General features: G+C 42.0%; 1 protein-coding gene across 1 annotated transcript in view; it reads left to right on the top strand.

Annotated features, from left to right (window-relative positions):
- Positions 1-5,627: 5,627 nt before the first annotated feature.
- The window catches only part of ddhd1b (DDHD domain containing 1b), a 37,458-nt gene continuing 25,209 nt past the window's right edge, over positions 5,628-17,876 (top strand). The window contains exons 1-5 of the mRNA XM_031741672.2: positions 5,628-6,560; positions 8,429-8,605; positions 9,017-9,145; positions 11,946-12,093; positions 12,199-12,308. Coding sequence (XP_031597532.1) covers positions 5,846-6,560; positions 8,429-8,605; positions 9,017-9,145; positions 11,946-12,093; positions 12,199-12,308 — 1,279 coding nt within the window. The 5' untranslated portion in view covers positions 5,628-5,845. The remainder of the gene's footprint in view (positions 6,561-8,428; positions 8,606-9,016; positions 9,146-11,945; positions 12,094-12,198; positions 12,309-17,876) is intronic.

The following is a 17,876-nucleotide window of genomic DNA, read 5'->3' as shown; positions in this document are numbered from 1 at the left end:
CCAGGCACTGTGTGACTCTTCTATTACTCACATTTTTAGTGTTTCAGACAGTTTCTCTGAACAATTTGTCCCTAACGCTCAGGTAACCTGTAGGGTAACCGTCTCCAAATGGTGCTCCATGAGACTGGTACGGCCGAGTAAGGGGAGAATACATCTGCAAAACGCTGTTGCAATGCAGCAACGTCTGCCCACATGTGAAACTTTGCCCTCAGAGTGTCCAGAATGTATTAAATCTCATTTTAGTTGAGCTTGGACCTTGCTTCCAGTTTTCTTTCATTAGGTCTAACACCATGACTTTCTCAAAGGTAATCCCCAATAATCCAGGCAGTTCTTTTAATTCAATTCAATTCAATTTTATTTATATAGCGCCAAATCACAACAAAAGTCGCCTCAAGGCGCTTTATATTGTACAGTAGATAGCACAATAATAAATACAGAGAAAAACCCAACAATCATATGACCCCTATGAGCAAGCACTTTGGCGACAGTGGGAAGGAAAAACTCCCTTTAACAGGAAGAAACCTCCGGCAGAACCAGGCTCAGGGAGGGCGGCCATCTGCTGCGACCGGTTGGGGTGAAAGAAGGAAAACAGGATGAAAGACATGCTGTGGAAGAGAGACAGAGATTAATAACAGATATGATTCGATGCAGAGAGGTCTATTAGCACATAGTGAGTGAGAAAGGTGACTGGAAGGAAAAACTCAATGCATCATGGGAATCCCGGCAGCCTCACGTCTATTGCAGCATAACTAAGGGAGGATTCAGGGTCACCTGGTCCAGCCCTAACTATATGCTTTAGCAAAAAGGAAAGTTTTAAGCCTAATCTTGAAAGTAGAGATAGTGTCTGTCTCCCGAATCCAAACTGGAAGTTGGTTCCACAGAAGGGGCCTGAAAACTGAAGGCTCTGCCGCCCATTCTACTTTTAAATACTCTAGGAACAACAAGTAGGCCTGCAGAGCGAGAGCGAAGTGCTCTAATAGGGTGATATGGTACCACAAGGTCATTAAGATAAGATGGGGCCTGATTATTTAAGACCTTGTATGTGAGGAGCAGGATTTTGAATTCAATTCTGGATTTAACAGGAAGCCAATGAAGGAAGCCAAAACAGGAGAAATATGTTCTCTCTTCCTAGTCCCTGTCAGTACTCTTGCTGCAGCATTTTGGATTAGCTGAAGGCTTTTCAGCGTTTTTAGGACTTCCTGATAATAGTGAATTACAGTAGTCCAGCCTGGAAGTAATAAATGCATGAACTAGTTTTTCAGCATCACTCTGAGACAGGATATTTCTAATTTTAGAGATGTTGCGCAAATGGAAGAAAGCAGTCTTACATATTTGTTTAATATGTGCGTTGAAGGACATGTCCTGGTCAAAAATGACTCAAGGTTTCTCACAGTGTTACTGGAGGCCAAGGTAATGCCATCCAGAGTAAGAATCTGCTTAGATACCATATTTCTAAGATTTTCAGGGCCGAGTACAATAACCTCAGTTTTATCTGAATTAAGAAGCAGAAAGTTAGCGGCCATCCAGGTCTTTATGTCTTTAAGACATTCCTGCAGTTTAACTAATTGGTGTGTGTTACCTGGCTTCATGGATAGATAGAGCTGCGTGTCATCTGCATAGCAGTGAAAATTTATGCTATGTCTTCTAATGGTGTTGCCTCGGGAAGCATGTATAATGTAAATAGAATTGGTCCTAGCACTGAACCCTGTGGAACACCATAATTGACCTTAGTGTCTGAAGAGGACTCTCCATTTACATGTACAAATTGGAGTCTATTAGATAGATATGATACAAACCACTGCAGTGCAGTACCTGTAATACCTACAGCATGTTCTAATCGCTCTAATAGGATATTATGGTCAACAGTATCAAACGCTGCACTGAGGTCTAGCAGGACAAGCACAGAGATGAGTCCACTGTCAGAGGCCATAAGAAGATCATTTGTAATCTTCACTAAAGCTGTTTCTGTGCTGTGCTGAGCTCTGAAACCTGACTGAAACGCTTCAAATAAGCCATTCCTCTGCAGATGATCAGTTAGCTGTTTGACAACTACTCTTTCAAGGATTTTTGATATGAAAGGAAGGTTGGAGATTGGCCTATAATTAGCTAAGACAGCTGGGTCTAGAGATGGCTTTTTAAGTAAAGGTTTAACTACAGCCACCTTGAAGGCCTGTGGTACATAGCCGATTATTAGAGATAGGTTGATCATATTTAAGATCGAAGAATTAATTAATGGCAGGACTTCTTTGAGCAGTTTTGTAGGAATGGGGTCTAAAAGACACGTTGATGGTTTGGAGGAATTAATTATTGAAGTTAACTCAGAAAGATCAATTGGAGAAAAAGAGTCTAACTTAACATTGATGGTACTAAAAGTAGCTGTAGATAATATTACATCTGTGGGATGATTATTGGTAATTTTTTCTCTAATGATAAAAATTTTATTTGTGAAGAAGTTCATGAAGTCATTACTAGTTAACGTTAAAGGGATTGTTGGCTCAGTAGAGCTCTGACTTTTGTCAGCCTGGCTACAGTGCTGAAGAGAAACCTAGGGTTGTTCTTATTTTCTTCAATCAGTGACGAATAGTAAGATGTTCTGGCTTTTGCGGAGGGCTTTCTTATAAAGCAGCAAACTATTTCTCCAGGCTAAATGATGATCCTCTAAATTTGTGACACGCCATTTCCTCTCCAGCTTACGAGTTATCTGCTTTAGGCTACGTGTTTGAGAATTATACCACGGAGTCAGGGACTTTGGATTTGAGGCCTTAGTTTTCACAGGAGCTACAGTATCCAGAGTCGCATGCGTAGTGAGGAGGTAAAATTATTAACAAGATAATCAACCTCTGTTGGAGTAGCGTTCAGGTAGCTGCTCTGCTCTATGTTGGTACAGGGCATTGAAGATGATAACAGTGGGTGGATTATATTCTTAAACTTAGTTACAGCGCTTTCAGAAAGACATCTACTTTGATAAAGTGTACTCTCCACTGCTGTGTAATCAATTATTGTAAATGTAAATGTTATCAGGAAATGATCAGACAGCAGAGGGTTTTCAGGAAACACTGTTAAATGTTCAGTTTTCTATGCCATATGTTAAAACAAGATCTAGAGTGTGATTAAAGTGGTGGGTGGGTTCTTTTACATTTTGAGAGAAGCCAATTGAGTCTAATAACAGATTAAACGCGATGTTGAGGCTGTCATTTTAGCATCTACATGGATGTTAAAATCACCCACAATAATTATTTTATCTGAGCTGAGCACTAAATCAGATAAAAAGTCTGAGAAATCAGAGAGAAACTCTGTGTAAGGCCCAGGTGGACGATAGATGATAACAAGTAAGACTGGTTTCTGAGTTTTACAGCTGGGGTGGACGAGGCTAAGCATCAGGCTTTCAAATGAATTAAAAGTCTGTCTTGGTCTTTCGTTAATTAATAGGCTGGTGTGAAAAATTGCTGCCACACCGCCCCCTCGGCCTGTGCTTCGAGGTTTCTGGTAGTTAGAATGACTCGGGGGTGTTGATTCATTTAAACTAACATAATCATCCTGCTGCAACCAGGTTTCTGTAAGGCAGAGTAAATCGATTTGTTGATCAATTGTGCAAGACATAAACGATGTGTCCCGGTCAGTCAATATCTCTTTCAGGATGCCAACTCAGGAAATTCAAATTCAAATTCAGATTTTATTTGTCACATACACAGTCATACACAGTACGATATGCAGTGAAATGCTTACACAACTGCTCGTGACCTAAAAAAAAAAAAAAAGAAAGACTATGAATAGGATAGGAAATGACCTGAAACTGCACCTGTGCAACGCTCTTTGTAGAAAAAGGTGCAAAGCAACTTTTGTTTTGGAATTTTGTGTTGCACAATCCATCAGAACTAATACAAAGCGATATCCGCATGCACTCGGGTGAAATTATTGTCCCTTCCCACGCCCATTATCAGGTATATTTTGCGCAGCAGTTGACCATACAGCATGCTTTTCTGTCTTTTTATTATATTTAATCCCCTTCCTTTTTGCCCTGCCGACAGACAGTGGCTGCAATGCATACTTTTCATACTTTTTAACTCTCGCTTTCAGATCTTTGTATGTTTTAACTTCATTCTTCTCTGTAGCTGGTGGACTGACCAACAACAGTGCAAGCAAGACTGGCCCAAATCTTGGAGTGCAACAGACAGCATAAAACGGAGGAGCAGAAGACCGGCTTCAGTCTGCAGCTTTACATCTTCAGCTCAGGTCTTTAGGGTGGAAACCCTTTCAGTTCCACAGCTTTGGTCCAAATTTCATTCTTTGCTTGCTCAGATTACTTCTCGAAACTCTCAGCTTCCCCTGCTGCTGTGCACAGCACATCTAAACAGCTTAATATTCCATCTGTAACCTGAAGTCTACTTGCAACTGCGTTAATGATAACAGGCGACTAACTGCTAATAGTTAAAGGGCTAATCTTAATGTGTGTTCCAGCCAGGTTTACACCCATGTTCATGAAAACAGTTTAATATTCCAAAGCTGTTGAAAAGCGCCTTTACTGACCTCTTTAAATTCCTCTGAAAGTACTGTTCAGTGTTACAAACCTGTTACTGAGGGGAGGAGCTGTCTGCTTGTCTATCTGCACCAGTGCAAAGCTCTGTGACAGTGTGGAGGTGGACATAGCAAAGATGACACTGTTGTAAATGAATATTGTAGCTGTGTAAGCATCCATTAATAACTGAGGGTTTTTGTTTGTTTGTTTATTTGTTTACCTAGTGTGAAAGCAGAATATTCCATTAATATTAATTTCAGGACTTTATGCATGACATTATGAACAGGGGCTGAGCCACCTAAAGATTTGATCCTGAATTGCCCCTGAATCTGAGGCAGCATGTCTTGTGCTGGTTCAGCTGATAAACTTTCCTCATGGATGTAATATTGTGTGTGACGTGGGCATGATGTTTGACTCTGTTTGAGTCTGGAGTTTGGGTTCCATTTATCTCACATGGCTTCTCTGTTTATGAGATATTTGCATACTCAAAAAAAAAAAAATGTTGTGAGCACTGTTAACAAATAGGTCAGCTTGGCCAACTCTAGGAAGAGTCCTTGTGGTCTCAGACTTCTTCCATTTATGGATGATAGAGGTCTTCAAGCAAACGTTTTTCACTTTGTCATTAGCCCATAGGGCTGTAACATGACAAAATTTGGAAATACTTTCTGGTTGGTCGAGCGATCCTTGAGGCGACTGTTGTTGTGATTTGGCGCTGTATAAATAAAACTGAATTGAACTGGATGCACCGTGGGATTCCTGTTATTACAGACATTTCTATTTTGGAATTTAATTTTGACACGATGACAGATTAATAGTCAATTTAGCGAAATTCTAAACGGTATAAGATGAAACGTCAGACCGTTTGACCTGATTTCAAATAAACGAGTCAAACAAAGAGAAAAAAAACAGACTGATCTTCAAATTAAAGGTCTGTAGCTGGATGTGTAAGTTTACAGTGCGCAGGACCCACGCGCGTTGTGTGCGTCCTGCGCGCACGCGTTATTTGTGTTTACAATCTTCGTCTTATTGTGAAAAATGTGTTTATTTTGAACGTTTGAACAGGAAGTTGCACTTTTCCTATTTTACCTGACGCTAGGGAGCGACTGCGAATCCCATCATAGCTTATTGTGTTTTTTCCAGCCATTATCATAGAAAGGGAGGTGGAAATGTGGTCAGCAAAGCAGGGATTTATCTTTACTGTATTCAGCTTTAATGTGCAGCAATAATGGCAAGAAAGACAGTGAGTAGGTGCAGAAAAGTAAACGGTTAATCTGGTCCAGTGGTCTGGTGGGAGATAATCATTGTGAGTTTTCCTGTGGACTCTAAAAAATGAGCAGTATAAAGGAAAGAGCGACTATTCGGCAGCAGAGCTCCGAGAATAACTCTGTGAGCAGCAGTGAGTGGGACATGGCAAACGATGTGTTTGTGTCCGGTTTTGACGACAGCGCGATAGCGGACAGCATCGGTGATGGGGACCAGGAGTCGGCACAGTCCAGCTTACTGGACACGCGTCTGCCCTTGGATGGGATGATGTTGGGCCTGGATCGGGTTGAATATTCTGCCTCATCCTATCTGGATTTCGAGCCAAACTACACGGAAAGCGATGGCAACCTTACAACCAAAAAGCGCATCCGGTCCAACAGCTCCCGGCACCGCGGTGACATCGTCACAGAGCTGGGGCCAGAGGAGGTCCGCTGGTTTTACAAAGAGGACAAACGGACGTGGAAGCCTTTCGTCGGACACGATTCTTTAAAAATCGAGATCATCTACCGGCGGCTCGTTGACCAGAACCAGGATAAGGCCGTGGATCCCAATGAAGCCGACGAAAAGGAGACAGCCGGGTCCTCTGAGCTGCAGCCGGAAAGCTCGGCCGTGGACAGTGCAAGTTTCAGGGCGGAACCGACGGTGCAACAGCTCTCAGTGTCAGAGCAAATCACAGAGCCGGTCCACAACGGCGGCACCAGCGTGGAGGCAGTGTGTGTCAGAGGGGGCCTTTATGAAGTGGATATCAAAGAAAAGGAATGCTACCCTGTTTATTGGAACCGTGAGCATCTCAGTAATACCCCCCAAACATGTTTACACTGAGTAGGAGATGCTCTGTATCTCATTGTACAGCTGTATAATGACAATAAAGGCATTCTATTGTATTCTAATGACATAGCTGTTGTTAGGAATGTTAGCACGTGTTCTGCTGTCAGTATCTTTGGCCACTTCTAAGAAAATTAAACCTCTGCTGCTGCTAACTCTGTCACCTCTGTACTGTTAGACTGAGCTCTGAGGACTGCGCTAATAGGCTGCTGTAAAAACATCCTCTGTTACTGACATCGTCATGGTCTTACTGACCACCCAAAGTGCTTTAGACCAAAAGCCACACTGAGCCATGCATTCACACAGCGCTTTATTCTGTACACATTAAGTACTTTATCTACCTCACATCCGTGGCCACGTTCCAACTACCAATTCACTTAACAAGCATGTCTTTGGACATGCTCTTTGAAACGAGACAATAATACAGTTGTTTCATATTAGAAGGAGACTTCTCAAGATTTTGTCCAACACAATAACAATACTTTACAGGGATGTAGAGCAGAGAACAGGAATACATATGTACATACTGATCAAAAGGTTTGGAACACTGCATTTTTTCCAGTTTTTAATTGAAAATTATGCACTTTATTGTCTCCTTACACTCTGAAATGAAAGCATAGTACAAGTAAGCAATTAGAGGTAAAAAAGAAACCATGGATTTAATTTTTAGACCAACATTTATTCTAAACTTCTGACTCATCAATGTAGCCCCCTTTGGCAGATATAATAGCTGAACACACCCGTGACATTCTTTCTACAATAGACATCAAATATTCTTCACAAAGTTCCCATATCTGTTGCACAAGTTCCCATAAATGTGTGGCACTTGTAGGTTGCTTTGCTTTCACTCTTCTGTCCAGTTAATCCCAAACCAGCTCGATGGGGTTTAGGTCTGGAGACTGTGCTCGCCACTCCATGTTTTCAAGCTTACTATCTTGTTCTTTTTTCTGAGGTAGGTCTGGCCTGGTCTTGTCTGGTCTTGGACTTGTTTATGTGTTTTATATGTTTTATCTTGCTGTGGGATGAACCCCTGACCAACTAGACACTTACCAGAGGATATTACATGGTGCTGCAGAATGCTGTGGTAGCCGTGTTGGTTCAGGGTGCCTCTTATTCTGTACAAGTCACCAGTCTGGATCCAGCAAAACAGCCCCAGACCATCACACTTCCTCTTCCACATCAGACCATAATACCTTCTTCCAGTCTTCAGTAGTCCAGTGGTGGTGTTTCATGGCCCAGGCAAGCCTCTTTGTCTTATTCTGACTTCTTAGCAATGGCTTTCTTGCTGCAACACGTCCTGTCAAACCTGCAGCTCGAAGTCTTCTCTTCACAGTTGAAACTGATACTTGCTGACTATGACCACTATTAAGCTGTGCTTGAAGCTGTTGTCCTGTGAGCCGCCTATCACACAAGCTGTTAACTCTCAGAAACTTGTCCTCTGATTCAGTTGTGGCTTTAGGTCTGCCAGACCTCTTCCTGTCAGCGTTTGCCCCAGTTTCTGAGTGCCTTTTGATGGTGAAGGAAACTACACTCACTTACATCTTGACTTTCTTTGCAATTTCTCTGTAGGGATGTTCTAAAACTTTTGACTGATAGTGTATATATTAATATATTAATGAACTAATCTGGGTCAATTCTAAATTGAACCTATAATTACACATTTGCTTAGTATTTCTTAGATTAGACACACACACACTGAGAGATATGATTAATTTTAAATTTTGTGTTTGATGTTTTCAAAATTAGTTCCTCTGTTACTGGGATCCAACATTCTGTCTTAGATTACAATTTTTTTTTTTATAAACATCACATGTCGTTCCACAGAGCAAGACCGAATTCCTGTGATGAGGGGCCAGTGGTTCATTGATGGAACTTGGCTTCCACTGGAGGAGGATGAGAGTGATCTGATTGAGCAGGAACACCTTTTATGCTTCCGGGGGCAACAGATGAGGGACACCTATGAGATTGAGGCAGTGACCACCACAGTGGACAGCAAGGACGGTAGGGAATTTAAAACAGACAGGAAAGACAGAGAGATGCCATTGTGTGTCAGGCAAAGAAGATGAGTGTTTGCAACCATGTCTTTAGGTGTGTGTCTCTGTTGGCCAGAATTGTGTCTTTTACAGCAAGGTCACAAAACAAGTCAAGTGATGCTATAATGCATGGGTATTTATTGATTCTAAAATCTAAAATCCAGGTTTGGGAAATTCTGTTGTCACAGCATTTATATCTGTCCATGGGAATAAGAATACATAACAAGTCAAATATTTTCATAATCAACAAAGAGAAACAAATTTTAAAATGCAGTGATCACATTAACTCCAATTCTGCATACTTTCATGGGAGCTGGTGAATTAATTATTCTGCATGAATTATGTCAGTAGCTCTTAATTACAGTGTAAATTCTCACAGCTATCCACAGTCTGAAGCTGAACAGGAGTCATGTGGACTGGCACAGTGTGGATGAGGTGTATCTGTACAGCGATGCCACCACCTCGAAGATTGCACGTACTGTCACTCAGAAACTGGGCTTCTCTAAAGGTATATAGGATGATTAGTACTTTCTGTCTATTCCAAGAATTCCATCCATCCATCCTCTTCTGCTTATCCATTTCAGGGTCATCTGACCCTGGAGCCTATCCAAGCTGCCACTGGGCGAGAGATGGGGTTGTTGGAATGTTTTAGTGTCCTTCTGAGCTGAAATATGTCATGAAAACTGGGCTAAACAAAATTTCAACAAAAAAGTCTGGATTTTGATTAGGCCACTCCAAAGCCTTAATTTTGGTTTGTTTTTTTCAGCCATTCAGAGGTGGACTTACTGGTACCCTTCTCAGACTAATAGATGTCAGTTACTTTGTTTCTTAGCTGTTTCTTTAGCTGTTTTGATATTCAAAATGTTTTTTTTTTGCCTAGTTCACTTTGTCAGAGAGATTCTATTTAAGTGATTTAAATGATTAGGTAAGCGATATTTAAGCAATTAAGTATATCTGGCAGTAACCAGACCTGTGTGTTGCTTGTGATATTGAGCTGATTTTTTATTTACTCAGGTTATATTTTAGAATTTGTTTTATGTTCTAAAACATTTGTGCAGCAAACTAAAACAATCCTGGCTACCGAGGCTGGTTATCATGGAATGTCACCTGCCTGGTGGAATGAGCCTGAGCTAGTGTATGAGGTTGAGAGCAACTGGCTAGATATAATCGGGCTCACCTCAATTGAATCATTTGGGCTTTGGAACTAGTCTCTCTGAGAGGGACTGGACTCTGCCCCTGTTTAGAGTTGCCCTTGGTGAGAGCGAGTGGGCTGGGGTGGGTATCTTGGTATCTCATTGGCTTTCTGCCTGTATGTTGGATTTTTCCCTTGTGGGTGCAAGTGTTTGTTCTCTGTGCCTTGTGTCAGGGAACGGATGAAGACTGTTGTTTGTGCTTATGTGCCAAACAACAGTTCAGAATACCTGGTGTCGGGGGAAATTCCCAAATAGAAGGCTGCCAGGTAAAACAGAGACACAGTGAGACAATATAATCAATCACATGTACATGGGCGAGGCTTACTGCGTGGCAAGACACAGGCAAGTCACGCAGAGCCTCAGTCCGTTCTTTATTTTATAGCAGAGAATAGATTACACAGCATCTCTAGGTGGAGCATACGTAATAGAAAAACATCTCTAGATATGGTTATCGCATGAGTGGCCGTTATCCATAAGACAAGAGGAACTAGTATCTTTTGTCATATCAGCTTCAGGTTGGAACTGTCTCTGCCTGAGAGTGTGTTACTTTGTAACTTCCTCACGCATGCTTCTGTTCCTTAATCTGTAGGTTGCAGGCACATCATGTTCTCACAAGAAATTATACTTAAGCAAAATAAAAGTTATCAAAGTAAGTAAATGTAAAAATCTCTTAACACCTGGCCTTTTGGAGTTCCTGGGTGGGGTTCTTAAGGGTGCTCCACCTAAGGACTCTGTTGTGCTACTGGGAGACTTCAACGCTGATGTGGGCAATGGCAGTGAGACCTGTAAGAGCGTGACTTGGAGGAACGGCCATCCTGATTTGAACCTGAGCGGTGTTCTGTTCCTGGACAAACCAAAGTTTGTACATAACAACCACAATCTTTGAACATAAGGGGGTCCATAAGTGCACATGGCACCAGGACACCCTAGGCTGCAGGTCAATGATCGACTTTGTAATCATATCATTAGATCTGCAGCTATATGCTCTGGACATTTGAGTGAAGAGAGGGATCACCACCTGGTGGTGAGTTGGATCAGGTGGTGGGAGAGGATGGTAGACAGACCGAGTGCACCTAAATGTATAGTGCCTAGCAGAGGCCCCCTGTCTGTGAGATTTTCAGCAACCACCTTTGACAGAGCTTCGACAGCATTCCGAGAGAGACTGGGGACATTGAGTCAGAACGGACCATGTTCGGCACTTCCATTGGTGAGGCTGCTGCACTGAGCTGTGGCTGCAAGGTGATTGGTGCCTGTTGTGGTGGTAATCCCCTGAACCATCAAGCTGAAGGAATTCTACTCAGCTTGGTTAGCCTGTGGGACTTTGGAGACAACCAATGGGTCCCAGCTGGACAAGTGGAATGTGGCTGAGACAGTGGCTAAAGCAAAAACTCGGGTGTGGGAGGAGTTTAGTAAGGCCATGAAAAAAGACTTTTGGACTGACTTGAAGTGGTTCTGGCAAACCGTCATGTGACTCAGGAGGGGTAAACAGTGCTCTACCCACACGGTGAATAGTGGGGGTGGTGTGGTGACTTCAACCGAGGATATTGTTAGGCAGTGGAAGGAATACTTTGAGGACCTGCTTAATCACACTGGAAGGTCTTCCATAGAGGAAGCAGATGAGGGGCATGACTCATTCATCACTGGGGGTGAGGCTACCAAGCTCCTTGGTGGCAGAGCCCACCGGATGAGGTTCACCCTGAGTTCCTGAAGGCTCTGGATGTTGTAAGGTTGTCTTGGTTGAAACGCCTCTACAATGTCATGTGGAGATCTCAAGTGGTACCTTTGTATTGGCAGACCAAGGTGATGCTCCAACTATAGGGGGGTGCTGGAAAGTAGGGTCCATCCATTAGTCAAAGTTCGGATACAGGAGGGACAATGCAGTTTTCGTCCTGGTCACGTAACACTGGACTAGCTCCTTATCCTCTTGAGGATATTTGAGGTTGCATGGGAGTTTGACTAACCCGTATACATGTGAAGAAGGCATTCAAACGCTTCCCCCGCGACATGGCCTCGGATAAGCAGAAGAAAATGGATGAATGGCTGGATGGACTAAAAAAACCAGGAAGAGAGAAAATACTTTTTTCACAGCCCTGTACCTGTCTCTCACGTCCTCAGCCTCTAGCAGTGGGACACGTCTCCATCGAGGGTACGTGGAAGAGGCTGCACCTGAAGACACCCCACCTGAAACCACACACATTGTATTTGTGGTGCATGGGATTGGCCAGAAGATGGACCAGGGTCGCATTATCAGGAACACCAGCATGTGAGAAATTATGGTGTTTCCATTGCAAGAACAGATAAAAAATTAAAGTTAGAGTAATTTTGGAGGTAACAGTTTTTAATTTATTTGTTTTTAATTGCTGGATAGGATGAGAGATGCTGCCAGAAAGATGGAGGAGAAACACTTCTCAGATCGCACCACAGAGCATGTAGAGTTCCTTCCTGTGGAGTGGAGGTCCAAACTGTGTCTCGATGGAGGTATGTTTTACAACACTTTCGTTTTGGATTGCTTGCAAGCTTATTATGCAGTTTTTTTTCTGCTACGACATGTGTGAAAAGCCTGCTTACACCACTTTACATTAAACTGACACAGAGTTTCATCTTCTAAAACAGGATCAAAATTTGCATTAGCATTTAGTAAATCTTATTTTTGTTCAGCTTTTTTTTTCTATATCAAATGCTGAACATATACAGTGGGTAAATAAGCATTGAACACATCACAGTTTTTCTAAATAAAATATATTTATATTTCTAGAGGTGCTAATGACATAAAATTCTCACTAGATGACGGTAACAACCCATCCAATCCACACATGCAAAGAAATCAACCATAGATGTCTAAGTATTTGAAAGTGCTAACATTAATGACTGTACCAAAAAGGTGACTGATTATATAAATTTCTGTGTGAATTTAGTGGTCCCATCCAAAACTTGTAAAGGTTATGCAAATTAAGAAAAACACTTTTAAAGACTATGACGACATAGCCAGAAGTGACCTCCAGAGACAAATTAAAAGTACGATCAAAAGTTAAAGGGTGCTGTGACATCTAGTAATTCCAGAGAAGTGTGGCAGAGTATCAAAACCATGATAAATGTCCCACATCAAGGTAGGGGTAAGGCTTCCCTCAACCTGCAGGTTAGTGAGGGTCTGGAGATGGCCAATCAGCTAAACACCCTTTTCTGCTGCTTTGATAGAGGCAGCAGAAATTACTGTCCTGTTGAGTTGCCCTCCTCACCAACTCCTCCCTTGGACTTTATTACAGAATCAAAAGTATTGCAGGTTTTCGGAGGCTGTAAACCCCCAAAAAGTTCAGGTCCTGACAATGTCTGTGGGAGTATTTGAAAAATATTTGAAGTATTTGAAAACTATTTTTCAAATTTTTTTTTGATTTTCTTTTAACAGTCATACAATACCAAATAAAGTGTCAGTAATTGTTCCTGTTCCAAAGTCCCCTAGACCTTTGGGTCCAAAAGACTTCAGATCAGTTGGACCCACATCTCTGGTCATAAAATGTTTTGAACATGTGGTGAAAAGGTACATGGTACCGAAAACTCAAGGTCTTATAGACATCCTGCAATTTTCTTATCAACCCTAGAGAGGGGTGGAAGATGCTGTATTAATTTTGCTGCTTACTACATGCTCATCTGGAAAAAGAAAAGACTCATGCCAAGATTTTATTTGTGGACTTTTCCTCTGCTTTTAACACAATCTTACTGATTATTTTAGCAGATAAATTGGAAAAAGAATTTTTGCTTATTGATTTTCTTTGGAGTAGAACACAGCTGGTCAGAATGGGAACTCAACTTTCTGACAAGCTGACCATTTCAACAGGTTCCCCTCAGAGCTTTGTTTTATCTCCATTGTTGTTTATTCTGTATACCAAGTCTTGTAATAGCACTTTTCAAAACAGACTTTTTATTAATTATGCAGACGATACAGCTTTAGAGAGCCTCGTGTATGATGGGGAGGATGGGCCAGTTCTTGAATATTTTATTAAATGGTGTGAGAGGGCAAATCTTGTCCTCAACACCACAAAGACCAAATGCCAGTAGATTTTAGGAGGAATCCATTATCCCAGCCTAAATTCATAATTGGAGAGCTGATCCAGTGTGTGACTGAATACAAATGTCTTGGCGTTATGCTTGACCATAAAACATAACTAAAATGCTTCATATGTTTTGTTGGGCTTTTATCAAAAGTGTGTTTAGTTCTTGTATTATTTGTTGGTTTGGAAAATGTCTCTGAGGCACAGAAAAAGGCGACTAGAAAGACAGTAATAGTAGCTAGTAAGTTGCTTGGAACTGCATTGCTATTGCATTTCTAAACTGCAAGTTTAGAAAGCATTTTTAGGGACTGGGTATGGAGCAAAGCAAATAATATTGTGAGTGATGTAAGGCATCCACTTGCCTTTTCCTTGGACTATTATCATCTGCACAGCGCTATTGTCCCACTTTGTTCACAGAAAATACGTCCAAATTATCTTTTTTTCCTCAAGCCATCAAAATTCTGAACATCAGCAACACATAGGCTGCCAAGTTGGTGTGGTAAATGGCCTGTATTTATGTCTGTGAAGATTCTCAGTCATCCAGGTCATCGTAGTCAAAGGAGTTTGCAAAGAAAAGCGTCTGGACTTCTTTAAGTTGCTTGAAGACGTTTCACCTCTCATCCGAGAAGCTTCTTCAGTTCTAAGGTCAAATGGCCGAGAGTCCCAGATTTAAACCCAGTGGGAGTATCCCCCCCAAGGAGGGACAAAGGACCCCCTGGTGATCCTCTAATCACATGCGCCAAGGTGTGAAAGCGGGTGTGGGACCTAATCAGCCAGGGTTTCGGGTGAGCCCATTGTGAAACCTGGCCCCACCTTGTCATGTGAATTCCTGAGGTCAGATGGCCCAGGATGTGAGTGGGCGTTAAGGCGTCTGGGGAGGGAACTCAAAACTGGATTATAGATGGCAGACAGTTGGTGTCGTAAACCACCGCCTCTGTTCAAAGATGGTCGCTCACAGTGGACATAGATGGCCTCTTTCACTCCTCTTTCAAACCATCTGTCCTCTCTGTCCAATATGTGAACATTGGCATCCTCGAAAGAGTGACCTTTATCCTTAAGATGCAGGTGGACTGCTGAGTCTTGTCCTGTGGAGGTGGCTCTTCTATGTTGTGCCATGCGCTTGTGAAGTGGCTGTTTGGTCTCTCCAATGTAGAGGTCTGGGCATTCCTCGCTGCACTGTACAGCATACACCACGTTGTTCAGTCTGTGTTTAGGAGTTTTGTCTTTCGGGTGAACCAGTTTCTGTCTGAGTGTGTTGCTGGGTCTGAAGTACACTGGGATGTCGTGCTTGGAGAAAACTCTCCTGAGTTTCTCTGATACACCGGCTACATAGGGGATGACAACGTTGTTGCGTCTGTCTTTCTTATCCTCCCTCGCTGGTGTCTGATCTTCTTTTCTGTGGCTCTTTGCTGACTTTATGAACGCCCAGTTAGGATAACCACATGTTTTCAGTGCTTCCTTTACATGTGTGTGTTCCTTCTTTTTTCCCTCAGGCTTAGAGGGAACATGTTCTGCCCGGTGGTGTAGGGTCCTAATTACTCCAAGTTTGTGTTCCAGAGGGTGATGGGAGTCAAAGAGGAGGTACTGGTCTGTGTGTGTGGGCTTCCGGTAAACTTCAATGTTGAGGTTGCCATTCTCTTCAATGTGCACTAGCGCAGTCCAGGAAAGGCAAACAGTTATCCTTTGTGTCTTCCCTGGTGAACTTGATGTTTTTATCCACAGCGTTAATGTGTGCAGTGAAGGATTCCACTTCTTGTGTCTTGATTTTGACCCAGGTGTCATCTACATATCTGTACCAGTGGCTGGGTACTCCTCCTTTGAAAGAGCCAAGAGCCTTTCTTTCCACTTCCTCCATGTAAAGGTTGGCTACAATAGGTGACACGGGGAGCCCATGGCACAGCCATGTTTTTGTCTGTAGAAGCCTTCGTTGTATTTGAAGTATGTTGTGGTAAGGCAGAGGTCTAACAGTGTGCAGATCTGATTGGGTGTGAAGTTGGTCCTGTCTTCCAAGGAGCTGTCTTCTTGTAGTCGTTTTCTGACAGTCTCCACTGCTTCCGTGGTGGGTATGCAAGTGAAGAGAGAGACTACGTCAAAGGACACCATGGTTTCATCTGGATCCAGGGTAAGTTTCTGGACCTTGTCGGTGAAGTTGGTGGAGTTCTTGATGTGGTGTGGGGTGTTCCCCACGAGAGGTGCAAGGATGGTAGCAAGGTGTTTTGCAATGTTGTAAGTAGCTGAGTTTATGCTACTGACTATGGGTCTGAGTGGGACCCCTTCCTTGTGGATCTTAGGACACAACGACCGAGATTGTCCAAGCCGGGGCTCGAACCGGCAACCTTCCGATTACAAGGCTCCCAACGCTTGAGCCACGATCGCCCAGTATACCAGTGGTATAAAATCATCCCTAAGATGTAAGGAAAGCCAAAGTGTCTACATATTGTGTGCTTATGTTTTTTAAGGTGATGTGTTTGTTTTTTATGTGGTGTTTTTGAATGTCAGGTGTCTTCTGCTGTAAGTCAATTTAGTTAGTACTCTCCATAGATTCTAAATTGGATTGAGGTCAAGTGATTGGCTGAGAGTTTCCTGTTTTCAGTATCATACATCCACTGGCGTTTTATCTTCATCATCCTAGTAGATGCATGCATACAGTCCATGGCGGTGAGTGCATTACTTACTGTACCTGCTGATTCCAGGTCTTTCTGTAGCTCCCCACAAGTGGTCCTTGGCTCTTGAACAACTCTTCTGATATCCACATTAGGTAATGCAGTGAAAGAATTTCAAAATTTCTCGATACCACACCAGAGGCAGACTAAATTACAACAATGTTTTTCTGAGGAGTGGAAATATGGACTTTACTTTTATTTTAATTGCACAAAAAGGCAAAAGTATGCTGGTAGAGTGCAAACTGCATCTGGGACAAAACCAATACAACTCTGGCTCTTTGCATACGTCTACACAAACAGCATGCTGACATAAAGCTACAGAAGAATCCAGAGTGATGTTAAAGCTGAGCATATGCTGAACCAGGATGTAGCCAGAGCCTGAACCTTAAAAGTCAACAAAAGTGGTGATGAGTAGTCAGGCCTGCAGCATTGCAGACTTCATTTCTGTTCGTATATATTTCTAAAGTAAAATCACTGAGGGAATTCCTTTGAGCTGGTTTTCAGCTGCTTTGTGATGTCGTTTTTGTGGTTTTATGTAAAGACTAAGAAAAAGAGCACATGTATGTCCTGATTAGGATAGTGATTTGTGTCAGCATGGGAGACTATAGCTCAGGTTTATATTGTTAACTGGTCATTATGTCAGAGTGCACTTCAGGGCATATTACTGAGTAATCCAAAAGTAATATAACGAGAAATGTGACAAATTCTTTTTTACAGGGAGTGATTTAGTGGCATGCTGGATTACTTTTAAGAAAAGAAATCTACCATCATCCTCGTGTTTTGTTCTGTATTCTGATCTTTAACTGAATTTCTATTATCTTAAGATTTTTAATCACTAGTGCAAAAACTAAATAAAGAATTACAATATTGTGAAAAGAAATTCATCACATGTAAATATAAATGCATTTAGCTTTTTCCTTTTTTTATTTTGATGATTAGCTTACAGCCCATGATGACCTTATAGCTCATGAAATATCCTTTATGGCGTCGATGCAGCGTGGCATAGAGGTGATCAGCTCTGTTAAGCCCAGATTGCTTTGATAGCTCATCTCTGTTTTTTTATTATCTCTGAGGTTCAGGTTGGACAAGGTGCCTTGCCCATCAACCTCAGTAAGAACATAGTCAGCAAACCATTTGGTATTTCCCATTTTGGCACTAGCAACTAAGTCCTGCTAGAAAAGGAAATCAGCATCTATCTATCTATCTATCTATCTATCTATCTATCTATCTATCTATCTATCTATCTATCTATCTATCTATCTATCTATCTATCTATCTATCTATCTATCTATCTATCTATCTATCTATCTATCTATCTATCTATCAGCTTTCATAGC

This window comes from Oreochromis aureus, linkage group 15 (assembly GCF_013358895.1).
Source record: "Oreochromis aureus strain Israel breed Guangdong linkage group 15, ZZ_aureus, whole genome shotgun sequence".
Taxonomy (NCBI): Eukaryota; Metazoa; Chordata; class Actinopteri; order Cichliformes; family Cichlidae; genus Oreochromis; species Oreochromis aureus.
This window is presented reverse-complemented; position numbering and strand designations above follow the sequence as displayed.